Below are 25,556 nucleotides of genomic sequence, written 5' to 3'. Positions count from 1 at the left end.
TTTTAGTACAGTAGACTACAGTAGCTAATGAACAGAAACTAATAGTAGGAGAGAGGGGAGATAAGAGATAGCAATATTAAAAGAGGAGATTGTGATATTGAGAGTGAGAAAGGGATCAAGTTGACCTTTAGCGTGTTCGATCTTCACCCCGACACAGGCCTCCTCATCAGTGTTCTTGGAATGGAAACAGCTGGGCTTGCCTTTCTTTTCTGCAATGACAAGTCCAAATGTTACCAAATGCTAATATATCAAGTTTACTGTAACGTACTGTAAGACACACCATGACCCAAACATTCACCCAACATGGAAAGAACAGGGGCAAGAGGAACCAGCCTGAAGTAGTTTATAGAGCTCAATGATTTATTGAATAGGAGAGAGAGAGAGAGGATCGAATTCTGGAATCTCTTGTGTAGCTTTTGCAGGATTTTAAACGGCTGCTATATGCATATTTTGAGCAATTCTGATCCTCTGGTTCACATGAGGGGAGAGTTATTATTTTATTTGTTTGGAAATAAAATTATATTCCATCCCTCAGAGATTTAATTCTAATTAGTTAGAATGTGATATGTAGGGCATCCTCACTAGGGAGAGCTAAGACACTCACCAGAGCCATTTCATATGCACATAAAACATTAAAGAGGAAACAGCCATGCTATTAATACCATGATAGGCCCACACACATACAGTGCATTCGGAAAGTATTCAGACCCTTGGACTTTTTCCACATTTTGTTACGTTACAGCCTTACTCTAAAATGGATTAAATAAATAAAAATCCACATCAATCTACACCATAAAACCCCATAATGACAAAAGGGAAAACAGGTTTTTATTAAAAACTGAAATAGCTTATTTACATAAGTATTCAGACCCTTTGCTATGAGACTCAAAATTGAGCTCAGGTGCATCCTGTTTCCATTGATCATCCTTGAGATGTTTCTACAACTTGATTGGAGTCTACCTGTGCTAAATTCAATTGATCGGACATGATTTGGAAAGGCACACACCTGTATATATTAAAAAGTCCCACAGTTGACAGTGCATGTCAGAGCAAAAGATAGGATTGTGTCGAGGCACACATCTGGGGAAGGGTACCAAAACATTTCTGCACCATTGAATGTCCCCAATTACACAGTGGCCTCTTTTATTCTTAAATGGAAGAAGTTTGGAACCACCAAGACTCTTCCTAGAGCTAGCCGCCCGGCCAAACTGAGGAATCGGGGGAGAAGGGTCTTGGTCAGCGAGGTGACCAAGAACCCGATAGTCACTCTGACAGAGCTCCAGAGTTCCTCTTTGGAGATGAGAGAAACTTCCAGAAGGATAACCATCTCTGCAGCACTCCACCAATCAAGCCTTTATGTTAGTTGCCAGACGGAAGCCACCCCTCAATAAAAGGCACATGAAATCCCGCTTGGAGTTTGTCAAAACTCTCAGACCATGAGAAAAAATATTTAATCAATCAAAAATATTTAATACATTTTAGAATAAGGAGTAACGTAAAAAGTCAAGGGGTCTGAATACTTTCTGAAGGCACTGTATACACACACACGCAAAATGTTCCGATCTTTCTTCAATTTCAACACAAACAGCAGCCACATTCTAATGTTTGCCATTACGACAGTAACAGTCAGGATGCTGAAGTCCAATACTAACATCAACCAGACATTCTCGATGTTACAGTACAGAGGAAACTGCCAAAGTGAAAGTGAGTATTGAGTATTTAGGGGAATAGAGTACATGCTTACTGTGGGGCCATGGAGGGGGGTGGGTGTGTGTGTGTGTGGTGTGAGGGTATGATATCCGGCTGCAGGGATTAAAGAGGGCTTTCAACACCCACCATCTGGACTCCTGATGCCAGGCTTTCCAGCTGTTCACACACACACACACACACACACACACACACACACACACACACACACACACACACACACACACACACACACACACACACACACACTTTAGTATAGATTGCAGAAAGCGTGTTTCCTATCCAAGACAGTGAGCAGTACAGTAGCAGTACATTCATGCAGTTGAAGTCGGAAGTCATTAAAACTCATTTTTCAACCACTCCACAAAATTCTTGTTGACAAACTATAGTTTTGGCAATTGGAGGTGTACCTGTGGATGTATTTCAAGGCCTACCTTCAAACTCAGTGCCTCTTTGCTTGACATCATGGGAAAATCAAAAGAAATCAGCCAAGACCTCAGAAAGAAATTGTAGACCCCCACAAGTCTGGTTCATCCTTGGGAGCCATTTCCAAACGCCTGAAGGTACCACGTTCATCTGTACAAACAATAGTACGCAAGTATAAACACCATGGGACCACAGAGACGTCATACCGCTCAGGAAGGAGACACGTTCTGTCTCCTAGAGATGAACATACTTTGGTGCGAAAAGTGCAAATCAATCCCAGAACAACAGCAAAGGACCTTGTGTACCTGTTTCCTCTAGCAACTTCACAAGTATCTATATCCAAAAGGAAACAAGTCCTATATTGACAGAACCTGAAAGGCCGCTCAGCAAGGAAGAAGCCACTGCTCCAAAACCACCATAAAAAAAGCCCGACTATGGTTTGCAACTGCACATGGAGAAATGTACTCTGGTCTGATGAAACAAAAATATAACTGTTTGGCCATAATGATCATCGTTCTGTTTGGAGGAAAAAGGATGAGGATTGCAAGCCGAAGAACACCATCCCAACCATGAAGCATAGGGGTGGCAGCATCATGTTGTGGGGGTGCTTTGCTGCAGGAGGGTCTGGTAAACTTCACAAAATAGATGGCATCATGAGGAAGGAAAAATATGTGGATATATTGAAGCAACATCTCAAGACATCAGTCAGGAAGTTATAGCTTGGTCGCAAATGGGTGTTCCAAATGGACTATAACCCTAAGCATACTTCCAAAGTTGTGGCAAAATGGCTTAAGGACAACAAAGTCAAGGTATTGGAGTGGCCATCACAATGCCCTGACCTCAATCCTATAGAACTGAAAAAGCGTGTGCGAGCAAGGAGGCCTACAAACCTAACTCAGTTAAACCAGGTCTGTTAGGAGGAATGGGCCAAAATTCACCCAACTTATTGTTCGAAGCTTGTGGAAGGCTACCTGAAATGTTTGACCCAAGTTAAACAATTTAAAGGCAATGCTACCAAATTCTTATTGAGTGTATGTAGACTTCTGAGCCACTGGGAATGTGATGAAAGAAATAAAAGCTGAAATAAATCACCCTACTATTATTCTGACATTTCCCATTGTTTAAATGTATTTGGCTAAGGTGTATGTAAACTTCCGTACGTACAGTTGAAGTTGGAAGTTAACATACACCTCAGACAGACAGACAGACAGACAGACAGACAGACAGACAGACAGACAGACAGACAGACAGACAGACAGACAGACAGACAGACACAGACAGACAGACAGACAAGCAGCTTATGCAAACAATTATTGACCCACCAGACATTCAACCCATAGCACGATACAGCCAACTATGAACCCCTCCATCCCACACCAGCACATGACCTGTGTTGCCATAGCAGCCGTGAAAACACACCCGTTGGAAGGCTGGGGACAGAGACACTGCACTTTGTTTTTTCAGTTCCTTGTTCCTGATTGCGCAACCCGTTCTTCATCACGTTCTAACACAGGACAACAGAGCTGTGATCGGGCGCACTCAGTCCAGTGCAGCCCAGTGATTGGACAGGCCTGAGGAGTGATGGGAGCCATAGGTCAGTTATGGGGCACGGGGACGAACACTGTCAATGACAGCCATTCAGTCAGACGACAGGCGACACAGAGGTGACAATGATATTCATTGTCGATTAGGAGTGATGAGAGATGTTATGAAAGAAAAAACGAGTGACTATACAAAGCTCTGATGAAGGTGTCTGACACCGTTACTGTGCCTAGCATATGGTGTGGATGTTTGAATCAGGGCTATGTTTTGTTTTGTATGGAAAAATAACAACAATCATGTCCTTCAGGGCAAATGACCTGCCAACCACCTGAGAGCTGTGGTGTTAACCTTCTACTGCAGTGTGTGTCAAATCGAATCAAATGTTATTTGTCACATGCGCCGAATATAACAGGTGGAGACTTTTCCATGAAATGCTTGCTTACAAGCCTTTCCCAACAATGCAGAGTTTTTTTTAAAAGATAATAAAAATAGTAACACAAGAGAAATAAAATACACAAGAATAGAGCTAAATACAGAGAGTACCAGATCAATGTGGAGCTAAATACAGGGAGTACCAGTACCAGGTCAATGTGGAGCTAAATACAGGGAGTACCAGTACCAGGTCAATGTGGAGCTAAATACAGGGAGTACCAGTACCAGGTCAATGTGGAGCTAAATACAGAGAGTACCAGTACCAGATCAATGTGGAGCTAAATACAGAGAGTACCAGTGCCAGATCAATGTGGAGCTAAATACAGGGAGTACCAGATCAATGTGGAGCTAAATACAGAGAGTACCAGTACCAGGTCAATGTGGAGCTAAATACAGAGTACCAGTACCAGATCAATGTGGAGCTAAATACAGAGAGAACCAGTACCAGATCAATGTGGAGCTAAATACAGGGAGTACCAGTACCAGGTCAATGTGGAGCTAAATACAGAGAGTACCAGTACCAGATCAATGTGGAGCTAAATACAGAGAGTACCAGTGCCAGATCAATGTGGAGCTAAATACAGGGAGTACCAGATCAATGTGGAGCTAAATACAGGGAGTACCAGTACCAGATCAATGTGGAGCTAAATACAGAGAGTACCAGTACCAGATCAATGTGGAGCTAAATACAGAGAGTACCAGATCAATGTGGAGCTAAATACAGAGAGTACCAGTACCAGATCAATGTGGAGCTAAATACAGGGAGTACCAGTGCCAGATCTATGTGGAGCTAAATACAGAGAGTACCAGTACCAGGTCAATGTGGAGCTAAATACAGAGAGTACCAGTACCAGGTCAATGTGGAGCTAAATACAGGGAGTACCAGATCAATGTGAAGCTAAATACAGGGAGTACCAGTACCAGATCAATGTGGAGCTAAATACAGAGAGTACCAGATCAAGGTGAAGCTAAATACTGGGAATACCAGATCAATGTGGAGCTAAATACAGAGAGTACCAGACCAATGTGAAGCTAAATACAGAGAGTACCAGTACCAGATCAATGTGAAGCTAAATACATAGAGTACCAGTACCAGGTCAATGTGGAGCTAAATACATAGAGAGTACCAGATCAATGTGGAGCTAAATACAGAGAGTACCAGTACCAGGTCAATGTGGAGCTAAATACAGGGAGTACCAGTACCAGATCAATGTCGAGCTAAATGCAGGGAGTACCAGTACCAGATCAATGTGGAGCTAAATACAGAGAGTACCAGTACCAGATCAATGTGGAGCTAAATATAGAGAGTACCAGTACCAGATCAATGTGGAGCTAAATACAGAGAGTACCAGTACCATATCAATGTGGAGCTAAATACAGTGCGTACCAGATCAATGTGAAGCTAAATACAGGGAGTACCAGATCAATGTGAAGCTAAATACAGAGAGTACCAGTACCAGATCAATGTGGAGCTAAATACAGAGAGTACCAGTACTAGATCAATGTGGAGCTAAATACAGAGAGTACCAGTACCAGATCAATGTGAAGCTAAATACAGAGAGTACCAGTACCAGGTCAATGTGGAGCTAAATACAGAGAGTACCAGATCTATGTGGAGCTAAATACAGAGAGTACCAGTACCAGGTCAATGTGGAGCTAAATACAGGGAGTACCAGTACCAGATCAATGTGGTGCTAAATGCAGGGAGTACCAGTACCAGATCAATGTGGAGCTAAATACAGAGAGTACCAGTACCAGATCAATGTGGAGCTAAATACAGAGTACCAGATCAATGTGGAGCTAAATACAGAGAGTACCAGATCAATGTGGAGCTAAATACAGAGAGTACCAGTACTAGATCAATGTGGAGCTAAATACAGAGAGTACCAGTACCAGATCAATGTGAAGCTAAATACAGAGAGTACCAGTACCAGGTCAATGTGGAGCTAAATACAGAGAGTACCAGATCTATGTGGAGCTAAATACAGAGAGTACCAGTTCCAGATCAATGTGGAGCTAAATACAGAGAGTACCAGTACCAGATCAATGTGGAGCTAAATACAGGGAGTACCAGTACCAGATCAATGTGGAGCTAAATACAGAGAGTACCAGATCAATGTGGAGCTAAATACAGAGAGTACCAGGTCAATGTGGAGCTAAATACAGGGAGTACCAGTACCAGATCAATGTGGAGCTAAATACAGGGAGTACCAGATCAATGTGGAGCTAAATACAGAGAGTACCAGTTCCAGATCAATGTGGAGCTAAATACAGAGAGTACCAGTACCAGATCAATGTGGAGCTAAATACAGGGAGTACCAGTACCAGATCAATGTGGAGCTAAATACAGAGAGTACCAGATCAATGTGGAGCTAAATACAGAGAGTACCAGTACCAGATCAATGTGGAGCTAAATACAGAGAGTACCAGTACCAGATCAATGTGGAGCTAAATACAGAGAGTACCAGTACCAGATCAATGTGGAGCTAAATACAGAGAGTACCAGTACCAGATCAATGTGGAGCTAAATACAGGGAGTACCAGTACCAGATCAATGTGGAGCTAAATACAGAGAGTACCAGTACCAGATCGATGTGCAGAGGTAGAAGGTAGATATGTACATGAAGGCAGGGGAAAGTGACTAGGCATCAGGATAGTTAATAATAAGAGTAAAATAAAGAACAGAGTGGGGCATATGATGAGAGCAATTTAATTTACAACTTAGAAGTCTTATGACTTGAGGGTAGAAGCTGTGTCGGAGCCTGTTGGTCCGGTACCGTTTACTGGACGGTAGCAGAGTGAACATTCTATGGCTTAGGAGGCTGGAGTCTTTTTACGGGCCTTCCTCTGACACAGTCTGATATAGATATAAACTTTTGTTTTTACACTGCTGCTACTTGCTGTTTATTATCTATGTCACTTTACCCCTACCTACATGTACAAATGACCTCGATTAACCTGTACCATGACACATTGTACCCCCTGGGTACCCCCTGTATATAGCCTCGTAATTGTTTTTAGTCAATATTTTCTTAGTTCTATTTTCTAAAAACTGCATCGTTGGTTAAGGGCTTGTAAGCATTTCACGGTAAGGTCTACACCTGTTGTATTCGGGAAATAGAACAAATTTTGATATAGAGCACCTTCCACCACCCTGGTTGTGTGTGTGTGTGTGTGTGTGTGTGTGTGTGTGTGTGTGTGTGTGTGTGTGTGAACACACTCCATTCAGTTCTAGTGCCACACACTCATCATGTCCCTGCAGTGTTAACATTTCAAATGCCTCTTTAAAAACAGCCTAGTAACAGTAAACACACGCAGTCAGCAAAAAGCAGAGCAAAGCTGCTGAGTTATTGACAAGCATAATTGACAACCTCTGAACATTTCTCCATCCTCTCCTCCTTTCCTCTCCTCTTTCCTCAGGCAGTGCTATAACACCACAGCGATTCTCACAAAATTGGCACTTGACCAAACATTTTTGCCTAAAAAGAAACACATTTTCCACAATAATTCCTCTTGGATCACTAAGATTAGGATCTGTATTTATCTATTTCATAATTATTGTTATGTTTATTCATCAGATTTTATGCAACTTACCACAATTTACACAACAAGCAAAGCAAAAAAAAGATCATTACGTAACAGTTTTCAAAGTCCAAAAAAGTAAAAAATAAAAAGCCTGAAGTAAACTACACTGAAAAAAAATATGTTTACAATTAAATTATTAAAATGCATTTTGTAATTTCTCACACATCCTTTTCTGAATCTTGTTATTTGTGTGTACATGTTATTTTTATGTACAAATATATGGATAAAAGAACAAATGGCACACTATCAGATTAAGACAAAATGACAAAGTAAACATGACGTTTTTCCTAATATTTCCTAAATATTGGTATATTGTGGTAATGACAAGCAGTTTTCAGAGATGACAGTGCATGTTTCGGTAATGAGCGTTGCATAGTTTGCCATTGAAAAATGGTACCGAGATTCAGTAACCCAATACTTCATTTTATTGTGTCATTTGTTAATCCCAAATGACTTGCATAATACTCAAATCACTGATCTTAGTGGAATTGACTAAAATACCCCTTATGTCAGTAGAAGTACTGCAATTACGTGCATGTACTTTCAAAAGTCAAAAGTGGATTAAAACATAAAAAAAAAAAGACTTCAACGTTTTTATTTCCCCGGGGAGGACCTTTACATCCTGTATTAGGAGGTGGATATGTGTCATTCCAAGGTATTTCAGATCTAAATTGAATGGGATCCTGTGGGCAAATGGTATAACATGATATTCATATAAAGTATCTAAATATGTGGGATATGGATCAAAAACTGTATTGGGATATCAAACAACAGTATAGGTAAGTGCTAAAACAGGTACACATGTCAAAATGTACACACCTCCTTTAAGTAACGGAGTTGCTCTCTGCTGAAAAACAAACTCCAGATTGTGGCTTTAAGTTAAAAAAAATATATATATATATATATATATTTAAAAAATGATAAACTCATATTTCTTGACAACCTCTGCTTAATTAAATAACTGATGCTTATTATCATATTGAAATGAAAGTTCTCATTACCGAAACGTACCTAAAAATGATGCGGTAATGAGAAACATGTCCACAGACACTGTGCTTTAATGTAATAAATATTATAGTTCAATGTAAACTTCAACTAGTGGAGCATTTGTTATGCTTTATGGGCAAACAACAGGAACATATTTGGGGGTTGTATTCAAATAACTTAGTTTTTTCTTAAGTAAAATTGTATAAAATGAGCCAAGAATTTAATCCAGACGCAGTTTGTCAATGACAATTTGGGGATTAAAAAAAAATCTGGGCAAAAATGTATTTAAAGTAAGACACTGTGCCATAAACTAAGCATCTTAGTCTTCATAATGATAGTTTGTTGTTGCAGATGCAACATGGTTTCTAACTTAATTTGCCACTGCCATGGTTAAAACTGGTTTCATGAGAATCGCTAGCGAGAGGGTCAGCTGATTCTACACATGATAAACAGATCACTTGTCATCAGGCTTAAACCCTACTACAGAACTGTACAATGTGTGCTGTGCTGATGCACTACGGACCCCCATTAAGTACTGTGGGGGCCAACACATCCAGCATACTGTACACACGTTATTCTGTCTTAAGACTCACAATTTAAAACCCCATCTACACAAAACTACTCTTCCTCAGCAGGTTTACAACATAGAGCATCTATTTCTGGATATATTTGACAATGTGTGGGTGTTTGAGGTTATAAAAAGAAACCAACACTCAACAATAATATCTGAACAGTACCTGAGTAAGCTCCTCTCCAGTGTGGCTGGGTTTTCCCATGCCTGTCCGTAGTACACTGCCTCTCCATGACAAATCCCTCACAGCCCAAGTTTGACCAGAAAAGCAGATCAAATTAAGTTAGGTTAGTCGCAGGTTTCCTCATCTGGTGGTTGTTGCTGCGTTGATGTGTTTGCGTTGTTTACCCTCAATGCTCTACCCTCTCTGTCTGTCATTGTACAACCGGTTCCCAGAATGCTGCTGGTGTCACCGGGTGGGGGAGGGGCCTGCAGTTAATGTGTGTGTGTGTGTGTGTGTGTGTGTGTGTGTGTGTGTGTGTGTGTGTGTGTGTGTGTGTGTGTGTGTGTGTGTGTGTGTGTGTGTGTGTGTGTGTGCATGTGTGAGAGTCAGTGGAGGTTCATCAGAGGGGGAAGGGGAGAACCATCCTACTCTGAGAATTTCATAAAATTAAAATAATGACATTAAAAAAATTACAAATTTTAGATAAACTATACTAAATATATACATGTCACCAAATAACTGATTAAAATACACTGTTTTGCAATGAAAGTCTACAGTAGCCTCAACAGCACTCTCTAGGGTAGCACCATGGAGTAGCCGGAGGACAGCTATTTTCCATTCTCCTCTGGGTGCATTGACTTCAATATAAAACTAATGAGACTCATGGTTCTCACCCCATTCCATAGAGTTCCAGAGGACAACCTATCAGAGCTCTTGGCTGCAATTTCTGAGGCTGGTAACTCTAATGAACTTACCCTCTGCAGCAGAGGTAACTCTGGGTCTTCCTTTCCTGTGGCGGTCCTCATGAGAGCCAGTTTCATCATAGCACTTGATGGTTTTTGTGACTACACTTGAAGAAACATTCAAAGTTCTTGAAATCCCCCGGATTGACTGACCTTCATGTCTTAAAGTAATGATAGACTGTCATTTCTATTTGCTTGTTTGAGTTGTTTAAAAAAAATAATAATATGGACTTGGTCTTTTACCAAATAGGGCTATCTTCTTTATACCACCCCAACCTACCTTGTCACAACAAAATGGATTGTCTCAAACACATTAACCTCTCGTGTAGGGGGCAGTATTTTCAGCTCCGGATGAAAAGCGTGCCCAAAGTAAACTGCCTGTTACTCAGGCCCAGAAGCAAGGATATGCATATAATTGGTAGGTTTGGATAGAAAACACTCTAAAGTATAACAGAACTGATATGGCGGGCGAAACCCCGAGGACAAACCATCCAGGGAAAACAAAAATTGAGGTCATTGGATTTTCCAATGGGTTTCTATGGGATTCCCTTATTAATAGGAACCTGGTTGCAGTTCCCATGGCTTCCACTAGATGTCAACAGTCTTTAGAAATTGTTCTATGTTTTTCTTTTGCGAAATAAAGAAGTAGTCATATTCATTGTAAGTGTCACTCCAGGTGGATTCTACTGTTTTGGTGCGTGTGAACTGGAGCGAGCTTCATGTTGTTTTTATCCTGTATTATAAACAGTTTATTCAGTCTTAAATTTTATCGATTATTTACATTTTAGGGTACCTTAGAAATATTGTTTGAAATGTTTGGACCAAGTTTACAGGTAACTTATTAGATACTTTGTAGGCTTGTTGGGCAAGTTGAAACTGGTGTATTTCTGAATCAAACGCGCCAAATAAATGGAAATTTTTGGGACATAAAGAAGGACATTATCGAACAAAAGGACCATTTGTGATGTTTCTGGGACATTTTGGAGTGCCAACAGAAGAAGATCTTCAAAGGTAAGGCATTAATTATATCGCTATTTCTGACTTTTGTGGCACACCTGCCTGGTTGAAATATGATTTTCATGTCTTTGCATGTGGGGCACTGTCCTCAGATAATCACAGGGTTTGCTTTCGCCGTAAAGCCTTCTTGAAATCTGACACAGCGGCTGGATTAACAAGAATTTAAGCTTTATTTTGACGTATAACAGATATATTTTCAAGAATGTTAAATATTTGAATTAGGTATTTTTGAGTTTCGCGCTCTGCATTTTCACCGGATGTTGGCCAGGTGGGACGCTACCGTTCCACCTGCCCATAAGAAGTTTTAAGAAGGAAAGAAATTCCACAAATTAACTTTTAACAAGACACACCTGTTAATTGAAATGCATTCCAGGTGAATACCTGGAACTTGGAACTTTTGGCTTGGAGAGGTTGTTGATATGGTTACAGACAGCTGTTGTGTTGTGCACTGAAGGGAAAAGGTAAGAGGAGGAGAGTGCGTTGATGCAAGAAGGAATTATACAATGAGCAAAGTGATGATGCTGTATGTGGTTGCTATGAAAATGAACATTTTTAGGCTAGGTTGTAGCAATGTCATGATGGCTATAGGGCAAATTCAGGTATCATGTAGTAGCCTAAACCTATCGATGTTACATTGAGCTGGGTGAATGGAATATGAATGACAGTCATTCATTATGCTGTAAAAACAATAATTGTCCTCCTAATCTTAAACGTCACTGTCCAACACTGGTGTGTGTGTGTCACACTATCCCTCTCAGGCCAGGTGATCAAAGGCATGAGATCTAGTATCATCGCAATCAGGCACAAATCTAACAGTTGACTATGGCATTAAAACATGATAGAATCAACAACGCAGAGGAGAACTTGCAGTCATTCTCCTCCATTCAAATGAAACATGAATGCCATTAAAACCGGCTCTAACTTGATAAAACATAACCATAAGACAGATAATACAGTGCCCATCCACAGTAAGGAAATGCAAATTAACAGTAAGTTAGGCCTCATTTGCATCACTTCTCTGCACAAACACAGTTATGACCAGATAGTTAATATGCCCAGGCACATCCCTCCAATCAGAGTATGCATGCTGGTCGGGGGAGATAGGGAACAGATGAGCCCCTCTGTCTTGTCAGAGAGGTGATAGGCTTAGTCACGCACACACACTAACATTACAAGATACTCAATGAACCACAGTCTGGTACAACAACAAACTCAGTCTCTGCAGGGTCTTGAACGCAGCTCTAATTAGGGAACACAGCGACCTGGAGAGGTGAACCTGAACGCTCCCCCTGCTAAACACTTCCTGTTAAATCATCAGAGGGAGAAGTTGTGTCTGGTTTAACATTATAGAGATTAGCATCACAAAAAGAGAAAAAGAGACAGAGGGGCAGAGAGAGGGAGGTAGCAAGAGGGAGAGGCAGAGAGAAAAAATGAATAACAATGACAAATGGTTTGATGAAGAATGCAAAAATATAAGAAAGAAATTGAGAAACCTATCCAACCAAAAATGTAAAGACCCAGAAACCCTGAGCCTACACTTTCACTATGGTGAATCACTGAAACAATACAGAAATACACTACGGGAAAAGATGGAACAGCACGTCAGAAATCAGCTCAATGTAATTGAAGAATCCATACTCTAACCACTTCTGAGAAAATACTAAGCAAACAACACAAAGAGTTATCCAAAACGGAGATGTATAGGTAAACCGCTTTTCTTTTCAACTATTAAAGACTACCAGAACCCACTGCATTCTCTAAATACATTGAATGAACTACAGGACAAAATATAAACCCTCCAACCAAAAAAGGCCTGTGGTGTTGATGGTATCCTCAATGAAATGATAAAATATTGCTATACTTAAACTCTTTAACATAATCCTTAGCCCTTAACCAACAATGCAGTTATGAGAAAATACCAGAAAAAAGTAAGAGATAAAAGGAACAAATAATTAAAGAGCAGGTGTAAAATAACAATAGCGGGACTATATACAGGGGGTACAGAGTCAATGTACAGGGGCACCGGTGTCGAGGTAATTGAGGTAATATGTACATGCATGTAGAGTATTAAAGTGACTATGCATAGATAATAACAGAGAGTAGCAGCAGTGTAGAATGGTGGCAATGCAAATAGTCTGGGTAGCCATTTGATTATCTGTTCAGGAGTCTTGGGGGTAGAAGCTGTTAGGAAGCCTCTTGGAGCTAGACTTGGCGCTCCGGTACCACTTGCCGTGTGGTAGCAGAGAGAACAGTCTATGACTAGGGTGGCTGGTGTCTTTGACCATTTTTAGGGCCTTCCTCTGATACCACCTGGTCCTGGATGGCAGGAAGCTTGGCCCCTGTGATGTACTGGGCCATATGCAGTACCCTCTGTAGTGCCTTGTGGTCGGAGGCCGAGCAGTTGCTATACCAGGCAGGATGATCTCGATGGTGCAGCTGTAAAACCTTTTGAGGATCTGAGGACCAATGCCAAATCTTTTCAGTGTCCTTAGGGGGAATAGGTTTTGTCGTGCCCTCTTCACGACTGTCTTGGTGTGCTTGGACCATGTTAGTTTGTTGGTGATGTGGACGCCAAGGAACTTGAAGCTCTCAACCTGCTCCACTACAGCCCCGTCGATGAGAATGGGGGCATGCTCGGTCCTCCTTTTGCTGTAGTCCACAATCTCCTTTGTCTTGATCACGTTGAGGGAGAGGTTGTTGTCCTTGCACCACACGGTCAGGTCTCTGACCTCCTCCTTATAGGCTGTCTCATCGTTGTCGGTGATCAGGCCAACCACTGTTGTGTCATCAGCAAACTTAATGATGGCGTTGGAGTCATGCCTGGCCGTGCAGTCATGAGTGAACAGGGAGTACAGGAGGGGACTGAGCACCTGTGCTGAGGATCAGCGTGGTGGATGTGTTGTTACCGGGGGCGGCCCGTCAGGAAGTCCAGGATCCATTTGCAGAGGGAGGTGTTTAGTTCCAGGATCCTTAGCTGGGGCGGCCCGTCAGGAAGTCCAGGATCCAGTTGCAGAGGGAGGTGTTTAGTTCCAGGATCCCTAGCTTAGTGATAAGCTTTGAAGGCACTATGGTGTTGAATGCTGAGCTGTAGTCAATGAAAAGCATTCTCACATAGGTGTTCCTTTTGTCCAGGTGGGGAAGGGCAGTGTGGAGTGCAAGACAGATTGCATCATCTGTGGATCTGTTGGGGCAGTAAGCAAATTGGAGTGGGTCTAGGGTTTCTGGGATAATGGTGATGATGTGAGCCATGACCAGCATTTCAAAGCATTTCATGGCTACAGATGTGAGTGCTACGTTCGGTAGTCATATAGGCAGGTTACCTGTTTTTGGGCACAGGGACTATGTTGGTCTGCTTTTTAACATGTTGGTATTACAGACTCAGACTGGGAAAGGTTGAAATGTCAGTGAAGACACTTGCCAGTTGGTCAGCGCATGCTTGGAGTACACATCCAGGTAATCCGTTTGGCCCTGCGGCCTTGTGAATGTTGACCTGTTTAAAGGTCTTACTCACATGGGATGCGGAGAGCGTGATTACACAGTTGTCCGGAACAGCTGATGCTCTCATGCATGTTTCAGTGTTACTTGCCTCAATGCGAGCATAGAAGTTATTTAGCTCGTCTCGTATGCTCGTGTCACTGGACAGCTCTCGGCTGTGCTTCCCTTTGTAGTCTGTAATAGTTTGCAAGCCCTGCCACATCCGACGAGCGTCAGAGCCAGTGTACAAAGATTTGATCCTGTATTGATGCTTTGCGATCTTAGTCCTGTACTGACACTTTGCCTGTTTGCCTTGGGAAAATCTTCTGCACTATCATTAACAGCGGACTCATACATTTCCTCAATGAAAACAATGTACTGAGCAAATATCAAATAGTTTTTTTTATTGACTAACAGACATACCAAAACAAAGGCAAAGTCTTCTCACTCTTTGTTGATTTCAAAAACGCTTTTGACTCAATTTGGCATGAGGGTCTGCTATACTAATTGATCGAAACACTGGTGTTTTGCGGTTACCATTTTAATGAAGCTGCCAGTTGAGGACTTGTGAGGCGACGGTTTCTCAAACTAGACACTAATGTACTTGCCTCTTGCTTGGTTGTGCACCAGGGCCACATATACATCTAGACACCGTTGCCCTAGAGCACACAAAATAGTATACATACCTCGGTCTAAACATCAGCGCCACAGGTAACTTCCACAAAGCTGTCAACGAGCTGAGAGACAAGGCAAGAGGGGCCTTCTATGCCATCAAAAGGAACATAACATTTGACATACCAATTAGGATCTGGCTAAAAATACTTGAACCCATTGCCCTTAATGGTTGTGAGGTCTGTGGTTTGCTCACCAACCAAGAATTCACAAAATAGGACAAACACCAAATTGAGACTCTGCATGCAGAATTCTGCAAAAATATCCTCCGTGTTCCATGTAAAACACCCAAAAATGCATGCAGAGAAGAATTAGGCAAACACCTAAAAATCCAGAAAAGAGCCATTCAATTCTACAACCACCTAAAAGGAAGCGATTCCCAAACCTTCCATAACAAAGCTATCACCTACAGAGATGAATCTGGAGAAGTCACCTAAGCAAGCTGGTCCTGGGGCTCTGTTCACAAACAGACTCTACAGAGCCCCAGGACAGCAACACTATTAGACCCAAACAAATCATTAGAAAACAAAAATATATTTATTTGACACATTGGAAACTATGCCACTTTGTTTACATACCCTACATTACTCATCTCATGTACAGTGGGGCAAAAAAGTATTTAGTCAGCCACCAATTGTGCAAGTTCTCCCACTTAAAAAGATGAGAGAGGCCTGTAATTTTCATCATAGGTACACTTTCACTATGACAGACAAAATGAGAAAAAAAATCCAGAAAATCACATTGTAGGATTTTTAATGAATTTATTTGCAAATTATGGTGGAAAACAAGTATTTGGTCACCTACAAACAAACAAGATTTCTGGCTCTCACAGACCTGTAACTTCTTTAAGAGGCTCCTCTGTCCTCCACTCATTACATGTATTAATGGCACCTGTTTGAACTTGTTATCAGTATAAAATACATCTGTCCACAACCTCAAACAGTCACACTCCAAACTCCACTATGGCCAAGACCAAAGAGCTGTCAAAGGACACCAGAAACAAAATTGTAGACCTGCACCAGGCTGGGAAGACTGAATCTGCAATAGGTAAGCAGCTTGGTTTGAAGAAATCAACTGTGGGAGCAATTATTAGGAAATGGAAGACATACAAGACCACTGATAATCTCCCTCGATCTGGGGCTCCACGAAAGATCTCACCCCGTGAGGTCAAAATAATCACAAGAACGGTGAGCAAAAATCCCAGAACCACACGGGGGGACCTAGTGAATGACCTGCAGAGACCTGGGACCAAAGTAACAAAGCCCACCATCAGTAACACACTACGCCGCCAGGGACTCAAATCCTGCAGTGCCAGACATGTCCCCCTGCTTAAGCCAGTACATGTCCAGGCCCGCCTGAAGTTTGCTAGAAAGCAGTTGGATGATCCAGAAGAATATTGGGAGAATGTCATATGGTCAGATGAAACCAAAATATAACTTTTTGGTAAAAACTCAACTCGGCGTGTTTGGAGGACAAAGAATGCTGAGTTGCATCCAAAGAACACCATACCTACTGTGAAGCATGGGGGTGGAAACATCATGCTTTGGGGCTGTTTTTCTGCAAAGGGACCAGGACGACTGATCCGTGTAAAGGAAAGAATGAATGGGGCCATGTATCTTGAGATTTTGAGTGAAAACCTCCTTCCATCAGTAAGGGCATTGAAGATGAAACGTGGCTGGGTCTTTCAGCATGACAATGATCCCAAACTCACCGCCCGGTCAACGAAGGAGTGGCTTCGTAAGAAGCATTTCAAGGTCCTGGAGTGGCCTAGCCAGTCTCCAGATCTCAACCCCATAGAAAATCTTTGGAGGGAGTTGAAAGTCCGTGTTGTCCAGCAACAGCCCCAAAACATCACTGCTCTAGAGGAGATCTGCATGGAGGAATGGGCCAAAATACCAGCAACATTGTGTGGAAACCTTGTGAAGACTTACAGAAAACGTTTGTCCTCTGTCATTGCCAACAAAGGGTATATAACAAAGTATTGAGATAAACTTTTGTTATTGACCAAATACTTATTTTCCACCATATTTTGCAAATAAATTCATAAATAAATCCTACAATGTGATTTTCTGGATTTTTTTCCGTCATTTTGTCTGTCATAGTTGAAGTGTACCGATGATGACAATTACAGGCCTCTCTCATCTTTTTAAGTGGGAGAACTTGCACATTTGGTGTCTGACTAAATACTTTTTTGCCCCACTGTATATACTGTACTCGATACAATCTACTGCATCTTGCCTATGCCGTTCTGTGCCATCACTTATTCATATATCTTTATGTACACACTGTATTATTTATCCCTTTACACTTGTGTATAAGGTAGTAGTTTTGGAATTGTTAGGTTAGATTACTCGTTGGTTATTACTGCATTGTTGGAACTAGAAGCACAAGCATTTCACTACACTATACATTTGATTTGATTTGAAAGAATTAACAAAAAAACAGAGCTAACTAGAATGCTATTTGGTCCTAAACACAGAGTACTCAGTGGCAGAAAACCTGACCACTGTGACAGATCCAAACTTAAGGAAAGCTTTTACTATGTATAGACTCAGTGAGAATAGCCTTGCTATTGAGAAAGGCAGCTGTAGGCAGACCTGGCTCTCAAGAGAAGACAGGCTATGTGCACACTGCCCACAAAATGAGGTGGAAACTGAGCTGCACCTCCTAACCTCCTGCCAAATGTATGACCATATTAGAGACACATATTTCCCTCAAATCCACAAAGAATTTGAAAACAAAGCCAATTTTGGTAAACTCCCATATCTACTGGGTGAAATACCAGTGTGCCATCACAGCAGCAAGATTTGTGACCTGTTTCCACAAGAAAAGGGCAACCAGTGAAGAACAAACACCATTGTAAATACAACCCTTTTTATGTTTATTTATTTTCCCTTTTCTACTATAACTATTTGCACATAAAATGAGATTTCAAATGTCTTTATTATTTTGGAACTTTTGTAATGTCTACTGTTCATTTTTATTGTTTATTTCACTTTAGTTTATTATCTACTTCACTTGCTTTGGCAATGTTAACATATGTTTCCCATGTCAATAAAGCCCTTACATTTTATTGAATTGAGAGAAAGAGCAGGAGGGAGGGAGGGAGTGAGAGAACACAGAAGGAGTCCATATCAGAGAGATCTCCAGGCTATTATCTATTCAGGTGTGAAATTAAGTGGTGAGACAGTCAGAGACAATAATGAAGATTTAACCAGACACACAGGAATGAAGGCCCTCTGAACTCTGGGAGAAGGGATCAATATAGGAACTCTGAGTGTGTGATAAAATCGACAGACAGTCATCATATATCACTCTCTCGCATTGTAGCTGCTGTCCAGAATCCGACAATCTACCTGGGGGGAACATATTAAATTATTATTTTTATCCAGTCGAATAAACACTGCAATCAGCCTACCTGGTCACGCGGAGGCATCCGCATGGTCCTTAAGCACACCGTTGCCTCGTTTTGCATTACAATTATAAAACTGTCCCCCCCAGTCCCCAGTGAAAGTTGTGTCCCTGGCCAACTGTATCGAAAGCTGTGCATTTTTTTAATGATTAGCAGCTCATCGTGTCTACTTTAATATCGAGAAATATTTCACTTTCTCTGGTCATAGGAACAACATTAATTTGTGCACAAGACAGACCCAGTGTGACTTGAGTTTTGCCATCAAGTGGAAGACAGTGTCCACTCTTTCTGGTTGGTCTCACCATAGGAAAAGAAGGAGAGAGCAGGCACCGTGAGATGCGGACCCTCTACTGAGAATAATACCGTGTTCAAAACAATTCGGAACTCTCCGACTTCAGTGCGTTCATGATAACTGGAAACTCTGAAAAAACGACTCGGAATTCCAACCCGGAATTCCAAGTCAGAAACTCTGGCATCTTTCTAGAGCTCTGAGTTTCAGACATGAAGATCACGGATGTCATGATATGACCTTGTTTTGTTCCCTAACTCCCAGTTGTCTGGAAAGCACCATGACCATCAGATGCAGGTACCATCCTTCCAGTAAAATAAAAAAGCAAATTATTTGTAAATTATTTAAATGTATGCTCAACTGTGTCTGTCAAGTGCTATACCAACTGATCTATTTCATTATCAAATCTTGAGTTTTGAAATATAATTTGGTCTGAGTATTTTTTTTTTTTGGGGGGGGGGGGGGGGGACTGATGCAGAATAATTTATTTTGCCCACTCTGAAAACATCTATATAGGTTCTCTAATACATGACTAGTAAAAGGCCCAGTGCACCAAAAAGAAACTAAACGTATTTGAGTGTTTACCAGCATTTGTATCTTCAGTCTGATAAGTATTTGTACCAAACAGTTAATCTGATAATACGTGTAGAATATAAGAATACAGAGCTTGATATGTTTTCCAGTTTCTTAAAATACTTTGCAAATGCAACTTATTTCTATGTGAAAACTGAAATGGCCTATTCAGTCCTTTTCGCTCTCTGGACTATTTGTGGCTGGTGCTAAGGAAGAGCACATTATTAAGCAATTTCGTTATGTATAAACGGTTGCACTGGAATTTTCCAGCCATAATGCTAGATTTCAGCAATTCACCTGTCTAATATAAGCATGCTTGCCCTGGGGTGGCAATATTTGAGGTGTCCTTAAAAACACGTGAATAAATGACAATTTCATGCAACACTAATGGAAAGTTTTAAGACCTACAAAAAAAACGGTCTTCGCGGTAATGCAGTGGGTAATGGCATGGATTCTGAGAGCTGAATCACAGCCTATCGAGCCATGACGCACAGTACCCATGGAAGGAGAGATGTGCCTTTTGTGTCGGTGAATCTTGTATTTCGAAACATTTTTTAAAACGATTGGTTTCCCGCCATTTAGTTCAATTAAAAAACAAGCATAGCCTACCCTCCCCTTATCAAGGCTGGTTTAGCAACATCACATAGTTACATCTTTTTAATTAGTCCATTAGCCAAAATAAACCTATGAATATAGGGGTTTTAAATGGTTATTTTGGAGGCCTTTTCATTATTCACAAACCTGCATTTCGTTTGTTCAAGTCCATCACCATTTTCAAAGAGCGCCCCTTCGTCCGATTACCGAAAACACAAACTTCCAAACCAGGGGCGCAACATTTTGTGCCTCCCCCCAGTTTTATCATTGGGATGTGACACAAAAAGATGCAATAGTGTGCATTAGGATCATGCGGATGCCTCTGAGCGGTCAGGTAGGTTGTTTGGTGTGTTTATCCGACTGGATAAAAACATTTATAAAAATAATTACGTCCCCCCCTACTTCTAAAACCAAAGTTCCACCCGTGCTCCAAACTATTGCCATATCAACAGCAGATTTTTTGGGAGAATCTTCTTTGTACATAAGAAACAATACAATTGACAGGAGCCTAGTATTTTGTATAGACACGCACATTTTTTTGTGCACAGACAATTAGACTTACGTGTGCACACAGTGCCATGGAACGAGAGAAGTGATGAATTATATTAGGCTTCTGTGTCATGCCCTGATCTGTTTCACCTGTCCTTGTGCTTGTCTCCACCCCCCTCCAGGTGTCGCTTATTATCCCGGGTGTATTTATCCCTGTGTTTCCTGTCTCTCTGTGCCAGTTCATCTTGTTTTGCCAAGTCAACCAGCAGTTTTTCCTAGATCCTTTTTCCCCAGTCTCTGTTTATTTCCTAGCCCTCCTGATTTTGAGCCATGCCTGTCCTGACACCGAAACCGCCTTTGACCACTCTGCCTGTTCTGACCTCGAGCCTGCCTATCCCCTTGTACTGTTTAGACTTGGACCTGAATACTGAACCCCTGCCTGTCCTGACCTCAAGCCTACCTATCGCCTGGTACTGTTTGGACTTGGACCTGAGTACTGAACCCCTGCCTGTCCTGACCTCAAGCCTGCCTATAACCTTGTACCGTTTGGACTCTGACCTGGTTTATTAACTCTCGCCTGTCCCCGACCTGCCTCTTGCTATAATAAATATCGGAGCTCAAACATCTGCCTCCTGTGTCTGCATTTGGGTCTCGCCTTGTGCCCTTCTATTCTGACCCCATCCTATTGTAAGATTGCTTGTTGTCCGTTTCATACACTCTTAGAAAAACAGGTTCCTTATAGAACCAAAAATGGTTCTATCGCTTACTTCATATAGAACCCTTTTATAGGGGTCTTTGATCAGAACCTGAGAGGTTCTTCGTCACTGAACCAAAATCGTTCCATATGTGTAACCGATGTGAAATGGCTAGCTAGTTAGCGGTGGTGCGCGCTAATAGCGTTTCAACCGGTGACGTCACTCAATCTGAGACCTTGTAGTAGTGGTTCCCCTTGCTCTGTAAGCAACATGGCTTTTGTGGCGCGATGAGTATCGATGCTCCGTGAGTGACTGTGGTAGATGTGTGCAGAGGGTCCCTGGTTCGAGCCCAGGTTGGGGCGAGGAGAGGGAAGGAAGCTATACTGTTACATTGATGCTGTTGACCCGGATCACTGGTTGCTGTGGAAAAGGAGGAGGTCAAAAGGGGGGTAACCGATGTGAAATGGCTAGCTAGTTAGCGCTTCAATCGGTGATGTCACTCGCTCTGAGACCTTGAACTAGTGGTTCCCCTTGCTCTGCAAGGGCTGTGGCTTTTGTGGAGCAACACACAACCGCGATGCTTCGAGGTTGTGTGTTGTCTGTGTGCAGAGGGTCTCTGGTTCGAGCCCGGGTAGGGGCGAGGGGACGGACTAAAGTTATACTGTTACACATGCATGGTGCCTTTTATGAATTATGGCTATTACTATTAAATAGGAATATTTTTTTGCTAAGAATATAATTTAATAAACAATTAAATAATGAACAAAAGAATACCAGCATAGTTTTTAGAATGTATTGTCATTTTATGCAAACATAGTTTGGAAATATGCACTGGTGGCCAGGGAGGCATCTCTTTGTTTGAATGATGGCCCATGTCAACTCTGGCTGACTTCTATACAATACAATAAAACTTTGTCCATTAGTTGCAACGAACAACAAAAATGTTCTTAACCCCGCAAAACAGCAGACCTAACATAGAGTTGAGCACAGGTTCAAGCTGCAGTGCCCCTGGATGGAGAACATGTTGAAGGGTAAATAGCCTTGGTCAAGGGCCCAATGGTAGGGGAATATTTTGAGGATGTGAACCCAGCAGCCCTCTAGTTGTCAGATCAATTCCACCTGTTTTTCTAACGCCAGGCCCAGGATTTGAACCGGCTACCTTTCGGCCACAAAGTCACTGGACTACCTACAGCCAGTACTGTATGGGTTGTTGTCACGCCTTGGTCATAGTGTTTTGTGTTTTCGTTATATATTTTGGTCAGGCCAGGGTGTGACATGGGTTTATGTGTTGTGTTTCTTATTGGGGTTTTATAGGATTTGGGATTGCTATGATTAGGGGTGTGTCTAGTTAGGCTTGGCTGCCTGAGGCGGTTCTCAATCTGGAGTCAGGTGATTCTCGTTGCCTCTGATTGGGAGCCGTATTTAGGTAGCCTGAGTTTCGCTTTGTATTTGGTGGGTGATTGTTCCTGTCTCTGTGTAGTGTTCACCAAATAGGCTGTAATTAGGTTTCATGTTCCGTTTGTTGTTTTTTCGTATTCATAAGTTATTTCATGTATCGTCACTTTTTTCATTAAAATCATGAGTAACCACTATGCTGCATTTCGGTCCGACTCTCTTTCAACAAACGAAGAACGCCGTTACAGTTGTTGACTGGTTCTAGACAAGAAGAAAAAGGAGCAAATACATGAGTTCATCTTCAGAAATTAGCATGAGTTAATGAAGACAAAATGCTATGCAGACATATCATTGTTATGATCGAGAAAAACAACTTACTTCCAGCTGTTGCCAACAGCAGCTGAAAGAGAGATCCTCTGCCTCTGATAGTTCTGGGTTACTGCCAGACTGAGAACAATATAGATACTGATTAAGGCTATTGAATAACCAAGACTTATTATACATAATTTATTATACATAATTTATACATACAGTTGAAGTTGGAAGTTTACATACACCTTAGCCAAATACATTTAAACTCAGTTTTTCACAAATCTTGACATTTAATCCTAGTAAATATTCCCTGTCTTAGGTCAGTTAGGATCACCACTTTATTTGAAGAATGTGAAATGTCAGAATAATAGTAGAGAGAATGATTTATTTCAGCTTTTATTTCTTTCATCACATTCCCAGTGAGTCAGAAGTTTACATACACTAAATTGGTATTTGGTAGCATTGCCTTTAAATTGTTTAATTTGGGTCAAACATTTCGGGTAGCCTTCCATAAGCTTCCCACAATAAGTTGGGGGAATTTTGGCCCATTCCTCCTGACAGAGCTGGTTTAACTGAGTCAGGTTTGTAGGCCTCCTTACTCGCACAAGCTTTTTCAGTTCTGACCACAACTCTTCTATTGGATTGAGGTCAGGGCTTTGTGATGGCCACTCCAATACCTTGACTTTGTTGTCCTTAAGCCAGTTTGCCACAACTTTGGAAGTATGCTTGGAGTCATTGTCCATTTGGAAGACCCATTTGCGACCAAGCTTTAAATTCCTGACTGATGTCTTGAGATGTTGCTTCAATATATACATATAATTTTCCTCCCTCATGATGCCATATATTTTGTGAAGTGCACCAGTCCCTCCTGCAGCAAAGCACCCCCACAACATGATGCGGCCAACCTCGTGCTTCACGGTTGGGATGGTGTTCTTCGGCTTGCAATCCTCCCCCTTTCTCCTCCAAACATAACAATGGTCATTATGGCCAAACAGTTCTATATTTGTTTCATCAGACCAGAGGACATTTCTCCAAAAAGTACGATCTTTGTGTCCATGTGCAGTTGCAAACCGTAGTCTGGCTTTTTTATTGCGGTTTTGGAGCAGTGGCTTCTTCCTTGCTGAGCGGCCTTTCAGGTTATGTCGATATAGGACTCGTTTTTACTGTGAATATAGATACTTTTGTACCTGTTTCCTCCAGCATCTTCACAAGGTCCTTTGCTGTTGTTCTGGGATTGATTTGCACTTTTCACACCAAAGTACATTCATCTCTAGGAAACAGAACTTGTCTCCTTCCTGAGCGGTATGACGGCTGCGTGGTCCCATGGTGTTTATACTTGCGTACTATTGTTTGTACAGATGAACATGGTACCTTCAGGGGTTTGGTAATTGCTCCCAATGATGAACCAGACTTGTGGAGGTCTACAATTTATTTTCTGAGGTCTTGGCTGATTTCATTTTGATTTTCCCATAATTTTTCCCATGATTTGCCAAAACAATAGTTTGTTAACAAGACATTTGTGGAGTGGTTGAAAAACGAGGTTTAATGACTCCATCCTAAGTGTACTGAAATACTGAAATAAAAGTAACAATTATCTAATTACTAGGCTGGGTATGTAGCTTTATTTGGCATATCCCATAATAACAAATCATATTTATTTGAAAGAGTTAGTTGGCTAGCTTGAAAAGTGACGAATTAAAGTAGCCTTTTCTGGTTAGCTAGCTAACCTTAGCTTACAAACATGCACAAATTCTAATAATGTTTCAACTTATACACTCAGTAAAAAGGGTTCAAAAAGGTTTCTTAGGCTGTCCCCATAGGATAACCCTTTTTTGGTTCCAGGTAGAACCCTTTTTTGGTTCCAGTTAGAACCCTATTGGGTTTGATGTAGAACCCTCTGTAGAAAGGGTTCTACCTGGAGACCAAAAGAGTTCTACCTAGAACCAAAAAGGTTCTACCTGGAACCAGAAATAGTTAATCAAAGGTTTCTCCTATGGGGACAGCCGAAGAACTCTTTTAGGTTATTTTCTTCTCAGAGCGTAGTTTATCCTATGACTTTGGCTTCATATATTTGAATTAACATAATCAACTTTGCTTACCTGAATACATTGAAGAAGAATGTGCTTATTGGTAGGCTACTTGCAAGTTGGTTCAACCATCATCCTCTTGCGTGGTCATGCAATTGACCAAAAGGTTCTATATAGAAGCCCTTTTATCTGCTTTTATTAAACACATGACTTCCTCTTGCATCTAGCTAGCATTTAGTTTACAACAGCATAGGTTTGTATGAACCTTGCTCTTTGCCACTCAGACCTCGGCAACAATGTTGCAAAATATGAATTCCATCTCCCCCTAGCACAGAGAGCTAACTGTGTTGGACGTCAGCTAGCCATTTTTCTGACCAGGCGAAATCATGCAGCAGCATCATTAATATGGATATAATGAAATAATGTCAATGAAAAACAGCGAAAACAAGTG

The 25,556-nt window shown here is 41.4% G+C and overlaps 1 protein-coding gene across 6 annotated transcripts in view; it reads right to left on the bottom strand.

Annotated features, from left to right (window-relative positions):
• The window catches only part of fgd4a (FYVE, RhoGEF and PH domain containing 4a), a 107,493-nt gene that overhangs the window by 43,692 nt on the left and 38,245 nt on the right, over positions 1-25,556 (bottom strand). For 5 of the 6 annotated variants that reach the window (XM_020481059.2, XM_020481063.2, XM_020481060.2 and 2 more), the window contains exon 2: positions 126-209. In XM_020481059.2, the coding sequence (XP_020336648.1) occupies positions 126-209 (84 nt within the window). Of the gene's footprint in view, positions 1-125; positions 210-9,416; positions 9,583-25,556 lie in introns of those variants that run through there. The other variant, XM_020481061.2, reaches the window with a different exon arrangement.

Source organism: Oncorhynchus kisutch, linkage group LG4 (genome assembly GCF_002021735.2).
Source record: "Oncorhynchus kisutch isolate 150728-3 linkage group LG4, Okis_V2, whole genome shotgun sequence".
In the NCBI taxonomy this organism is placed as follows: domain Eukaryota; kingdom Metazoa; phylum Chordata; class Actinopteri; order Salmoniformes; family Salmonidae; genus Oncorhynchus; species Oncorhynchus kisutch.
The sequence above is the reverse complement of the archived record's forward strand: the minus strand, read 5'-3'. Positions and strand labels throughout refer to the sequence as shown.